This window comes from Coccinella septempunctata, chromosome 3 (genome assembly GCF_907165205.1).
Source record: "Coccinella septempunctata chromosome 3, icCocSept1.1, whole genome shotgun sequence".
Classification (NCBI taxonomy): Eukaryota; Metazoa; Arthropoda; class Insecta; order Coleoptera; family Coccinellidae; genus Coccinella; species Coccinella septempunctata.
The window spans coordinates 24,528,852-24,542,405 of record NC_058191.1 but is presented as its reverse complement, the minus strand read 5'-3'; the positions used below and the strand labels follow the sequence as shown (position 1 = coordinate 24,542,405).

The window sequence follows — 13,554 nt, the reverse complement described above, 5'->3', positions numbered from 1 at the left end:
AACTTATTTTTATGAGGATATGTGAGGTCGACAAAAAATTTAATATCTCGGAAAAAACTGTCTATTGCCTCGGCTGCGCCTCTGTTATCAATTTACAGGCTCGACTATAATAGACAGTTTTTCGTTCTTGGTACCCAAATAACAATTCTTACATAAATATTTTCTTTTATCATAATATTTTCTTACATCAACGGTATCAAACTACCTACTCGAGCATATTTACAACAAAAAAATTGTCTTTGATTTTCTGAAGTTATTCTAAGCTGGGGAATGGGCCATTTTATTTTGAAAATGGAAAAAGTCAAATTGAGATGACGACAAACTTGTTACGAAATTTTTATACGTGAATCTTTCATAGTAAAAAAAACATATTCTAGTGTTAGGAGGAATTACAACTAGATGAGTTGTAACAACTCATGTTATTGGTGAGAATGATTTAATTCAGCTCAATTATAAACTAAATTAAATTTGAATAGTTAGAAAAAAATTCTACTGCATCGAGATTCGAGATGAGATCAAGCATCATTGAACGATTTCTTCTCCGAACTCTACTAACCTTCGATGGAAATGATTCATGGAAATTTTTACTGAATTGAATCATTTATCAATCCATATATAAATAAAATATTTGGAGGGTAAACAAAAGATTTTTTTGTTCATGATAATTAACAGTCAGCTCAGTATGTTCGATTATTGCTAGACTTTGGAACTGAAAACATTGACCATGATAACTCAAGAGATCGAAGAATATTTGAAGAAATAATGTTCTTCATTATGCATTGGTTGGCTTTTTGAGCTAAGTTTTCGTCTGATCGGATTTTGTTAATAAATACCATGTAAAAACTGCTCCCCAAAAGTTGCGGATATTGATGTTTTTCAAAGATGCATTTTTCACGTTTAATTTTTTCAATTGCATAAGCTTACGACGATTGTAGAAACGACTTCTTAAAACACATGAATCATTACTGAAGTAATCTAAGTGTCTACTGGAGTAGACTGTAGAATCGAATTGATGCCTGTAACGTCTACAACATGTTAGGGAAAGTTTGAAAAACTTGTTGTATCGCGGATAGGAGGTAAGGAAAAAAGGTGAATTTGAATTTGAACACGCTATTGAAAATTTGGATTTGTTCGTTATATTATTCGTACCTTAGGTGTACGTGTACCCCATTTGTACTCCAGGCAAGACAATTCTGAACAATTTTGGTGGATAATTTAGACCACTTATATTGGTCAGTTTTTGAACTATTTTTTTTTTGCAAGGGTGTAGAATGTTTTGCAATCAAGAGCCGGCTTCTCACACCAATCTAGGAAACAATGAATCATACCACCATCATCCGACGCCCACCATTTTTGCTTTCCCTGCATGCCAAATAGTCCAGTCACATCAAAGTTTCACCTCGAAATGAGAGATAATAAGCTATAAACTCGTATACACCTTTATTTTGGCGTTTTGAAAGTTGTCTCAAAAGTCTCATAAAATTCTGCGTCGTAAGTTATTCAAGGTCAAAGATTTTCTGGCTCCAATAATATTAACATTCATTATCGGAGTTGTAGAGCATAAAATTCTCGACAAATTTTGTCCGAGACCTTTTTCATACGGTCAACCGTTTTGGAGATAGGAGACAGCGAGGGAGACAGAGAGCGGGCAGCCCAGCCCTTAATAATACATACTGTAATGCAAGGTCAACCTAAACATAAATCCCTGTAACTAATACAACTATTAAATAGGTACTTAATACAAAAGTATTAAGTTATTAAATCTCTAAATATCAATTGACATTGGAAAATTTGTTTAATTTATTAATTCATACAAAGTATTATTTATATATTTTAAATTCATTCAATAATACTTACCTACTTTGTGTAATTAAAAACTCATTTACAGATTTACTGAAAGACATATTGTACAATTTATTTTTATATTAATTTATTTACAGTTGATCTTAAGTATATTTATTGAGCAGCTGTATAATTTTTATCGAGTCAAAACGAAAATGTTCATATTAATATGGAGAACAATTTATTTTCAAAAACTCTCAATTTTTTCTTCTTCTTCATCGTTGTCATCTTGGGTGTTCGAACATGTCAGTCAGGATCATCATTTTCGTTGTCCTGAATCGTTATTTCTGAGTCTTCTATGATTATAAGGTCAAATGCATTCTCTTCCTCGAGGTCGCCCATTACCCTGGCCACAAGCTAAAGTAACATTGCAAGCCTGATTTTCTGCACCCGCAATGTTGACCACATCCATTATAACACAATTACAAAATATTATACTTACGCCGGAGAGCTACGGGCAGTCCTTAACAATACCCACTGTAATGAAAGGTGAATCCCTATTACTAATACCTTGTATTAAGCAATGAGATCATTAAAGTAACAGTGACAATAGAGAATTTGTATTATTTATTAGTTAATACTTTGTATTTCAATTAATGAGATGATTACAAAAAGGAGACAAGTATAATCAAATGAAAATATATCAGTATGTGTGGAATTTTTTTAAATACAACGTATTAACTAATAAATAATAAAGAATTTCCATTGTCAGTGATATTTTAATCAAAGATTATAGAGTAGAAAGATAGGAAACGAAGCGACTAGAGTGATGTGAGCGCCATCTGTGTTTCACATGTGTTTTTAAGACTGTTTAAAATTTTAATTCGAGGGACATATGAAATTTTGCGAGATGTCAGAGTCAGATGGCCATTTTGATCAAACCGGTTTTGAATGTTTTGATTCTCGTATCCATAGACAACCTCGTATCGCCTTTTGTTTTTCGAGCCCGTTCTAGTTGCTGATTATTGAAATTGTTGTCTAATTTCTTGGCGAAAACCTCAGAATATCGTTCGAAAATTATTGTATGGTGAAGAAAATGGGAATGTAAGTATTAACTGGTAACATGTGACTCGGTCATTCATTGATTTTTGTTTTCAGTGCTACGAAGTGGATAAAATTTTCAGGGCGTAAAGGCCTGCAAACATTACTGACTACACCATGTGCAATGAACATTTTACTGCAAGTCGATTGAGAACTGTTTATCCACGTGAATTGTTGTATGCAGGAAGCATACATTATGACTTTTACACGTCCATTCAAAGATTCTCAATTGCCTTAAATATATTCAGAAATGCAAAAGTTTTATGGATTTCGATTTGGGAATCGGGTGACTGTCAAATTGTTGTTTGGAAAGTCAAAGTTTTATGAAACCTTCTGTGAGTGTTCATTCGTCAATCAATTTGTATATTGTGTCATAAAGAGACCATACCATGAAGAAACCATGAAAAAGCATGAAGAAATTATACTGACGGGCTTGAATACAAGGCTTGTATACCTCTGTAAGGTTTTTTTCAATTGTGGTTCTAAAAATTTTTGGTAAATAATATGTAAGTAACGGAAATATGTATCCTATGACGGTAAATTGAATATTGGTTCGTATCTATTTCTGATATAAATTGTAAAAATTCAACTCAGTTTATTAATTCGAAACTTTTTCACAGAAAAAACACCTTTCACGTAACTATAGCAGATAACCATGTACTCTTGTATCCTAGTCAAAGCTCTATTCGTTGTCCATAATTTCAAATTTTTTATAGATTGCAAATAAAAATTTATCACATCCAACAGCGTATTTCATTGATACCATCGATTCCAAACAATGTTCAGATGAAAACTAACATCCTGATCACAAAACACAACCATCCTTTCGTTTTGTCACTCAGGATGTTTGTTTTCTGGTCTCAACAAGGTCAATATTGAAATTGAATACAAGGAATAGAATTCGAATTTCACGCCCCTCAATTATAAAAGAGAAAACTGTTATTAAACAGTTTTTCTGTATTGATAATACGTTTTCAGCGCCATCTCATTGTCAAATGTGTTTTCACTGGCCAAAATGTAGTCGGTTTTTAGTACTAGCGATATGAGGTCGTTTCCTATCTTTCTACTCTATAATCTTTGATTTTAATGATTTAATTATTCAATACAAGGTATTCGTTATAAAGATCCCCGTTTTACTTGCATTACAGTGTGTATTGTTATAAGGACTGCCCGCTCTCTGCCCTCTATCTCCAAAACAGGTGACCGTATGAAAAAAGGTCTCAGACCAAATTTATCGCAGGTTTCATGCTGCACAACTTCGAACATAGATGTTGACATTGTTGAAGCCATATAAACCAAGATAATCGCGAAACACCGATTTTTCACCTTTGTCCTTGAATAACTCACGACGCAAATTTTATGAGACTTTTGTGACAACTTTTTAGACTTTTTTTTAAATTTCTTAGAAAGCCAAAACCGAGGCCAAAACGAAGATGTAGGGGAGACCGGGGCTAGTTGGCTACAGGGGTAGGTTGACACAGCGATCATAGTTCAAAAATTTGTTGCTGAAATTCTACTAAATGTTGTATCAAGCATAGTGACATCGATTAGAAGCTATGTACATCAAACACAAGAATTCTGTATCGGTTGACGGCGGAACGCCATTATTATTTATATAGTTTCAGGAGTAGTGAGTGAATTTTCATCCTCTCGTTATAATTGATCAAACAGAAACACTTTCAGGTAATTTTGAAATGTTCGATGATTTACTAGAATGCGGGTATGTTAGCTGATTGTATCTAGTGCTTTAAAATGAAATTACATAGATATTTTCACACAAGCGGACTCTAACCTAAAAAATCTTTTTCGGAGCAGATCGACACAGACTTGCCGGGGCATGAATTTGTTTTCATAAATGTGAAATAACAAAATTGCATTTCTGAAGGCAGCACAAAGGATAAAAATCATAAAGAGAATGAGGGGCCATGAGCAATGCAGCGATGCAAAATTATTCTATATATGCGACGACTGCAAGAGTGATTTTGAATAATTTTTTGTTATATCATAAATACCTCTAAATAAGCCATTTATTAATGATTAATCATTCTGGCTATATTTTATTGTTCTGTGTCAATATACCCCTGGGGTTTGTTGATACTGATACATAGTGACTGTAGGTAAATGAGCGGTTGATAACTAAATTATAAACGTATCATACAAAATTACGAGAGGAGTTGAAATTCGAATGGGTTGGCCAAAAAAAATTTGATTTCGAATTTCGAAAGTGTGTCAACTAGTCCCGGTCGCTCCTCTAAGAGTTTCCAGTTCATTATCTCTCATTCCTATGTTGACCCCTTAGAACATAGATATATGGAATGGAAAATAAACACTCCAAAGACTGGAGTGAGATAGTTGCTTAGTGTCGCCAATCACATTTGAGACAGTTGATTGGGACATCAGTGTCACATCAATTTGCGGTACGAATAAATAGTAAATATGTGAATTTTTCAATTTAACGCCACTGCCTTAGTGTCGCTACTAAAAAACATTCAATTGTAGCACTGAATGGCCATTCCATGTATCTTTGTTCTTAAGTTGACCCTTATTTTATATAAAATACACTGCGCAAAAAAATTAACGCACATTCTGAAAATCTCAATTTTAATGAATGTTAACTCTACATTGACTTTATAACGTATTTTTTATGTTCTCTCGGGAAGATTTTGAACGAAACAAGACACATTAAATGGAAGAAAAATTCAGGATTTCACCGAATCTTATGTGAAAGAAGAGAAATGAACAATTTTCAAAATACTGAAATGCTGATAAGTGATTTAATACTTGGTATTTCCATCCCTTGCGTTAATTACAGCTCGGCAACGACGGTTCATACTCAAAATGAGTGAACTCAAAATGATCTGATCTTATCCTTCCCAGATTTCTCCGAGTTGGATTCCTAAGTCATTAAGAGTAGCTGGATGATTTTCTGAACTTCTCAGCCTTCTATTGAGGTTGTCCCAAACCTGCTCAATCGGATTGAGATCTGGACTTCTTGCTGACCATTCCATTCGAGAGACTTCAACCTCTTCAAGGTACTCCTGAACGATGCGCACACGATGAGGTCTGGCATTATCGTCCATAAAAATGAAATTTTCACCAATGTATGGGGCAAATGGCACTACATGCTCTTCAAGAATGTTCCTTATATACTTATCAGCATTCATAGCTCCATTATCAACGACCACTAGGTCTGTGCGAGCAATCAGAGATATTCCACCCCATACCATAATCGATCCTCCCCCGAAACCAGTAGTATTCAGGAAATTGCACTGAGCATATCTTTCATGCGTGGATGTCTGTATACAAGGGAACGTCGATCACAATGGTAGAGGCAGAATCAAGACTCATCTGTGAAGAGAACTCTTTCCCAATCGGCCTCTTCCCAATTGATATGCTGTCTCGCAAAATCCAAACGCGCCCTTCGATGGGCTGGGGTAAGAGCTGGGCCTCTTGCCGCGACACGAGGCTTTAAATCATATTCTCTGAGGCGATTTCTTATTGTCTGCGTGCTAATTTGCACCTCATGAGTTTGCTCAAGCTGAATTTGAAGGAGGCGAGCGGTTGCAAACCGTTGTCTCAACGAAGAAACTCTCAAGTAACGTTCTTGAATGGCAGTTGTTACCCGTGGTCTACCCTGTCCTGGTCTTCGGACATTCATACCTGTCTCCCTGAATCGCTGCAACATTCTGGACACACTTGTATGGGAAACTCCAAACCTTTCTGCAATTCTTGTGTATGTCCACTGTCCACCCTTCTCGCAAAAATACCGCTTGGGCACATTCCTCTTGGGTCAAATTGCGTGTTTCGCGTTGCATAGCGATCGAGTGTAGAAAATCAAACGAAAAGAAAACTATTGATCACTAGAATTGATCGAGAACAACTGATTTTAGAATGGAGCCAATACATTCAAAATCTGATAATATCATCTTTTTTATTCCTGCTGGGAAAAACATTTGTATTGAAGAAAACCGTTGAAAGTGGATAACATATGCAGGCATAATTCTGATAAAATTAATTAACATTGAGAACACCTTCAGTTGTAGAATAAATTTGAGATTTCCATAATGTGCGTTAATTTTTTGCGCAGTGTATATTATACAGGGTGTATTTGAAGGTGAGGCTTTTTTTTTAACAAAAGGTAGAACTGGTCAAAATGAAGCGTTTCACCAAAAATCATCTATACAAAATTTTCAAAATGACAAAGTTGAAAAAAATTTAAAATGATCACTGAAATGGATCCTAATACGACCCTAGACCGTTTGTTAGCTGAATTATCGCAAAGCAGTGGGAAAAATCTTATCTCCTGATTCGACCATGTGGTTTCGTTTAGGATATTGGTTCGTTCGATATTTACATGGTAATGAAAATGGAAACTTAGGATTGCCGAATTGTTCTCATGATTTTTTAGTAACTTACACGATTTTATGAAATGGCTCATTTCGATACCAACTGACAGAAGAGACTTAGGACACAAGTGTAAGAAATAGAATAGTACTTCTCACAAATAAAATTCGTTTAAATTCTAAATTATTCACGAATTTTTTCACAATGGGCATCACAATCTTCTTGTTCGAACATTCCAACCAACAATCGTCGTAAAAATGGGATGGAATGGGGAAACATCATAGCACAGTTTCAACATAACTAACATAAGCACTTTCAAGAAACTGCCTCGATTTTCTACATTTTTTTTCACCCTAAATTGCACGATACAACAATAATTATGATTCTCTCAAAAGTGACCTGATGCATCTAATGAACTTGGTACTGAACCTTTCATTGTCCAGCCATCATATGTTTATGTTTTGTTTCGTTTTTGCGATGCCGGAGTCACCTACCACAGACCCGTACTTGAAATTCAATGAAATTTTGTCTTCTTCTAGGGGTTGTATCTCAGCCATCTTGGATATTATATATAGAAAATTTTTGGTTGAACGATTTATTTTGATGAGTTCTACCTTCTGTCGAAAAAAAGCCTCACCTTTGAAAACACTCTGTATTATTAACGTTACTGGACTATGCCTACACACGTGCCAAGTAGCCGCCAATCTACGAAACTATGATCATTAATTCCATTGATTGGATCAGCTGTTGGCTTCCGAGTAGCCGGCTTTTCCCGGGAGAAGAAACATGCAATTAATTTCCAATCAAAAGCCGAACGAGTCAATATTCTAAACAATCTAAACGAAGTCACATGGTTGATTCGGTCATCATGTGATAACGTGATGTTTTTGTTAGTTTAGAGCTTTCCGATAATGCAGATCAGTCAGACCATCTGTGGTCGTATTAGGATCTACTACATCCATGATTTTCAATTTTGTCATCTTGAATGTTTTCTATAGGCGATTCTTGGTGAAGTAGTTTTATTTTGACTACTGAGTTCTATTTTGACTTGAGTTCTACCTTCTGCCAATGAAAAGACTCACCCTATATGCTGTATACCAACAAAAACGTAACGCAACCGCAAACAAGTTGTCTTGTTGTCTTTGTTGGCAGCGCTGCATATCGAGCTGACATTATGTTTTCACTTGCCAAGAACAACTATGATGGCTGAAAATTGTGGCCTACTTTTATCATGAATAAGTATATTCATGTTCTTTTTCAATGTTTGTCACCTAGTTGGTCCTTTGAAGGGATATTATATTCCAATGAAAACACATTAGCTGTTTCATTATTTGGAGGTTTGTCGAAATAATGATAATGGAAATCCGAAGTTCTTGAAGTTGTTGATCGAATAGCATAAGGAAGTGTACAATGTTCAGTGTGAGAATCTGACTGCAGATTCATGTATCACTATCACAGAAAAAGTACGAGAACAGGTGTAATTGGTATAAACATTCGATGAAAGAGACAGGTTGATTTGTCATTACTTCAATACAGTAGGAAGTTAATTGCAATTGCTTTGGATTTATTCATGAGCTAATGTCACTGTAATGAAAAATACTGATGATAACAAGAATTTACCCCACCTTTAAGCGACTACAGTTGTCATAATGTTGTTTGGCAATAGGCCATGAAGAATTTTGAGGCTTATTTCGTTATCGAAGAATAATTTCGATTCATCGTTACACTGAACGTGGATTTTGACTTGTGTTATCGGTATTACAATATACAATACAGCTCTTCTTTGCGATACCCGATAAGCGAATTCGCGGGATTTCAATACAAAACAGAACGCGATATGATAGCTATTTGAGAGGGGTTCATGATTTTGCTACTGGATATTCGTGAATTAGATTTCGTAGCCGTTTTGGAATATTTTCTGAAAATACACTGCGCAAAAAAATTAACGCACATTATGGAAATCTCAAATTTATTCTACAACTGAAGGTGTTCTCAATGATAATTATTTTTATCAGAATTATGCATGCATATGTTTCCACTTTCAACGGTTTTCTTCAATACAGATGTTTTTTCCCAGCAGGAATAAAAAAAGATGATATTATCAGATTTTGAATGTATTGGCTCCATTCTAAAATCAGTTGTTCTCGATCAATTCTAGTGATCAATAGTTTTTCTTTCGTTTGATTTTCTACACTCGATCGCTATGCAACGCGAAACACGCAATTTGACCCAAGAGGAATGTGCCCAAGCGGTAGTTTTGCGAAAAGAAGGGTGGACATACACGAGAATTGCAGAAAGGTTTGGAGTTTCCCATACAAGTGTGTCCAGAATGTTGCAGCGATTCAGGGAGACAGGTATGAATGTCCGAAGACCAGGACAGGGTAGACCACGGGTAACAACTGCCATTCAAGAACGTTACTTGAGAGTTTCTTCGTTGTGACAACGGTTTGCAAACGCTCGCCTCCTTCAAATTCAGCTTGTTCAAACTCATGAGGTGCAAATTAGCACCCAGACAATAAGAAATCGCCTCAGAGAATATGATTTAAGGCCTCGTGTCGCGGCAAGAGGCCCAGCTCTTACCCCAGCCCATCGAAGGGCGCGTTTGGATTTTGCGAGAGAGCATATCCATTGGGAAGAGGCCGATTGGGAAAGAGTTCTCTTCACAGATGAGTCTAGATTCTGCCTCTACCATTGTGATCGACGTTCCCTTGTATACAGACGTCCACATGAAAGATATGCTCAGTGCAATTTCCTGAATACTACTGGTTTCGGGGGAGGATCGATTATGGTATGGGGTGGAATATCTTTGACTGCTCGCACAGACCTAGTGGTCGTTGATAATGGAGCTATGAATGCTGATAAGTATATAAGGAACATTCTTGAAGAGCATGTAGTGCCATTTGCCCCATACATTGGTGAAAATTTCATTTTTATGGACGATAATGCCAGACCCCATCGTGCGCGCATCGTTCAGGAGTACCTTGAAGAGGTTGAGGTCTCTCGAATGGAATGGCCAGCAAGAAGTCCAGATCTCAATCCGATTGAGCAGGTTTGGGACAACCTCAATAGAAGGCTGAGAAGTTCAGAAAATCATCCAGCTACTCTTAATGACAGGAATCCAACTCGGAGAAATCTGGGAAGGATTAGATCAGAACATTTTAAGATCACTCATTTTGAGTATGAACCGTCGTTGCCGAGCTGTAATTAACACAAGGGGTGGAAATACCAAGTATTAAATCACTTATGAGCATTTCAGTATTTTGAAAATTGTTCATTTCTCTTCTTTCACATAAGATTACGTAAAATCCTGAATTTTTCTTCCATTTAATGTGTCTTGTTTCGTTCAAAACCTTCCCGAGAGAACATAAAAAATAAGTTATAAAGTCAATGTAGAGTTAACTTTCATTAAAATTGAGATTTTCAGAATGTGCGTTATTTTTTTTGCGCAGTGTATAATGTCGTGTGCTCGGGTCCAATTTGGCCAATATACAGGAATAGTTAAATTGGCAAAAAAACAGTGTGGGGTCATGCATACAATTTTATTTTATCAGCAAGGAACTTTTGTTCCTATTTTTATTATACCATTGGAAAATTAATTTTTGATAGCTTTATTCAATACTCATTCTCAACAAATAAGGTATCTTGTAATTTATTGCTGAAAGTAACAGTTTTTGAGAAAAATATTTATCGGCAGATACGTAACGTCAGGCTGGTAAATCTTAAATTTACCTACAAGGCGGCTTATTATATTATTATAAGGGGACACCACCGAAATTATTTTTATTGTTTTCTTGCCCCCATAGAATGTCTGCTAAAGTTTATTTCTGTCAGTTTTTTTGATTCTAAGAATAAAATTGAAAGTGTCTTTACAGGTGCAATACGTTAATGTATCTGAGCAGAGGCTGCTCAAAAAAAAATTATATGATAGAACCACACTATTTTTGTCAAGGAATCACACCTCTTATTTTTTCGCACCTATTCATTTACACTCTGTATACTTTGATTTGAATTTTCCCCTCTTTGAAATACCAGAGTTTATTTTCGAAGACAAACTTTGGGTTGGGATCCAAACAAAAAGATGCGACATTCCAAAAATTTCCACACTTCGTATTTTGTATACATTATGTATACAGTGACATCAGAAGTTGACGGTTAACTTCTTCAACCTGATTTTCTTACATCAAAATGGCTGACTGCTGCGGCGATGTGGTTCGAAAACCAATTCCCCAAATGAAGTTCAATTCACTTCACTTGGTACGAACGGATATTCAATTAATGCATTCATTAATTGAGTCTCTCCTTGTCTGAGATCATTATGAAATCTAAGAGTTCTACTTTACAAGGAGCCATGAATGAGAGTCATTGAACGTCAGGTGTCGCATCGATTTATTGGGTACTTCTATGCAGATGCTGGCTGAATGATTGTCATAGTTGGTTGAGTTATGCGGTACCGAAGAGCTCAAACGAGAACTAAACGGGTCTACGTTATTCTCCTTTGATTGCGGTCCTCTATGGTTTACTCTTATCCTAGATCTTCGCTATTCATCTAGCTAAAATATTGTTAAAAAATGTGTTTTTTTTTTCAGTGAGGACATGAGATACCGGAAGGTACTCTGGAAAGACGTACGCGTGGGAGATCTAATCCACCTTTCCAACAACGAGGTTGTACCTGCAGATATTCTACTTTTGAAATCGAGCGATCCAAGTGGGTGTTGTTATATCGATACGGGACACTTAGACGGAGAAACCAACCTGAAACAGCGTCAGGTGGCCAGAGGTTTCGTTGAAAAGGTGAGAGATTTAACAGTTAACCTACTAAGGATAAGAAACGAATAAAAATTTTTAGTTGCCGATTATGATTTTTCGAACATACAAGTAACTCAACAAAAACTGGACCTTTTAAAGGTGGTATATAGGTACATAGTATGATAAAGAAGTACCTAAAGAAAATTTTTACTTATAGGTATCTATCAGGTTCCAATACGGAAAAAATTTCATCTTTTTCTTAAAGGAGTTGGGATATGTGATGAATTGAAACTCCGCACTATTATTCATTAATTCTAAATTAATACTATAATTAAAATAGATCACTGGGCTAACTAGTATTTATTAATACCTTGCTAATGTTTCGGATCCATTTAGCCCCATAGAGACAGAATAGATGGTCCACTATGACAACCTTCAATGCCATCTGGTTTTGTGCTACAATTACTCATTTGAGACAAAACTAAATTGAATTGAAAACGAGACAAAAATTTTTGAAGCATTTTCGAAGGAAAATCGGAAAAAATTAAAATTAGCTCTTGGTGTGCAAAAATTTTTCCAATAAAAAACTATCTAATACGAATCTTCATCTTCTGATCTTGAGTCGTATTCTCGATTATTGAGTACAATATTCAAAATCGCTGCACATTCGGTCTCTTCACTCGATTATATTCAATCAAATCCACTTCATTACCAATAGTTTACACAGGAACCTTAGAATTAATTCTCTATTTTATGTTTTTATGGAAACGTTCTCAACATAACTTGATATGTATTTTGAAACTTTTCTGCAGCTTCGCTACCAATATTCGAATTGAAAGGAGGCGATTCCTGAAAATTTCATTCTGTTCATCTAAGCCTGAAATGTTGAAACCGCTGGAGCGGTATACAAGAGTGTTTTTGAAGGTGGGGCTTTTTTTTTTCAACAGAAGTTTCAAGATGCATCGTTTCACGAAAAATCACCTATGCAAAACTTTCAAAATGAAATGACAAAGTTGAAAAAAAAATTGAAAATGATTACTGAAATAGATCCTAATACGACCCTACACCGTTTGTTAGCTGAATTATCGCATAGCAGTGGGAAAAAACTTATCTCCTGATTCGACCATGTGGTTTCGGTTTAGGATATTGGCTCGTTCGATATTTACGTGGTAATGAAAATGGAAACTTAGGATTGCCGAATTGTATATTATATACACCCTGTATATTTGAAGTTAATCTATGCTTAGTACCATCCAAACCTACCTTAAAACATATTGTCCACAATGTGTATACTTTTTGAATAAGTATTCCATTCGGTTAACTTTTTTTTCAATAAATGATATCAGCCAATTCCCATCTTGAGTGTATCTACCACCTCAGACATAGTTATACTTTCCACCTCTGAAGACTCCTATATCGCTCGCATTTTTATTCTGGAACAGCTTTCATTTCCTATCACTCCATAATGAATACATGAAAACGAAAAACACTTTAGTGTCATTAGACTCTCGATTTTTACATAACCACCGAATCGATTTCCACAAAAACTCCTAACGTATTGTGAAGCATTTCATGAGCGCT

At 35.6% G+C, this 13,554-nt stretch overlaps 1 protein-coding gene across 3 annotated transcripts in view; it reads left to right on the top strand.

Moving 5' to 3' along the window:
- Nucleotides 1–13,554, top strand: part of LOC123310455 (phospholipid-transporting ATPase VD) — a 50,622-nt gene that overhangs the window by 23,388 nt on the left and 13,680 nt on the right. For all 3 annotated transcript variants that reach the window (XM_044893927.1, XM_044893926.1, XM_044893925.1), the window contains exon 3: nucleotides 11,814–12,018. In XM_044893927.1, coding sequence (XP_044749862.1) covers nucleotides 11,814–12,018 — 205 coding nt within the window. The remainder of the gene's footprint in view (nucleotides 1–11,813; nucleotides 12,019–13,554) is intronic.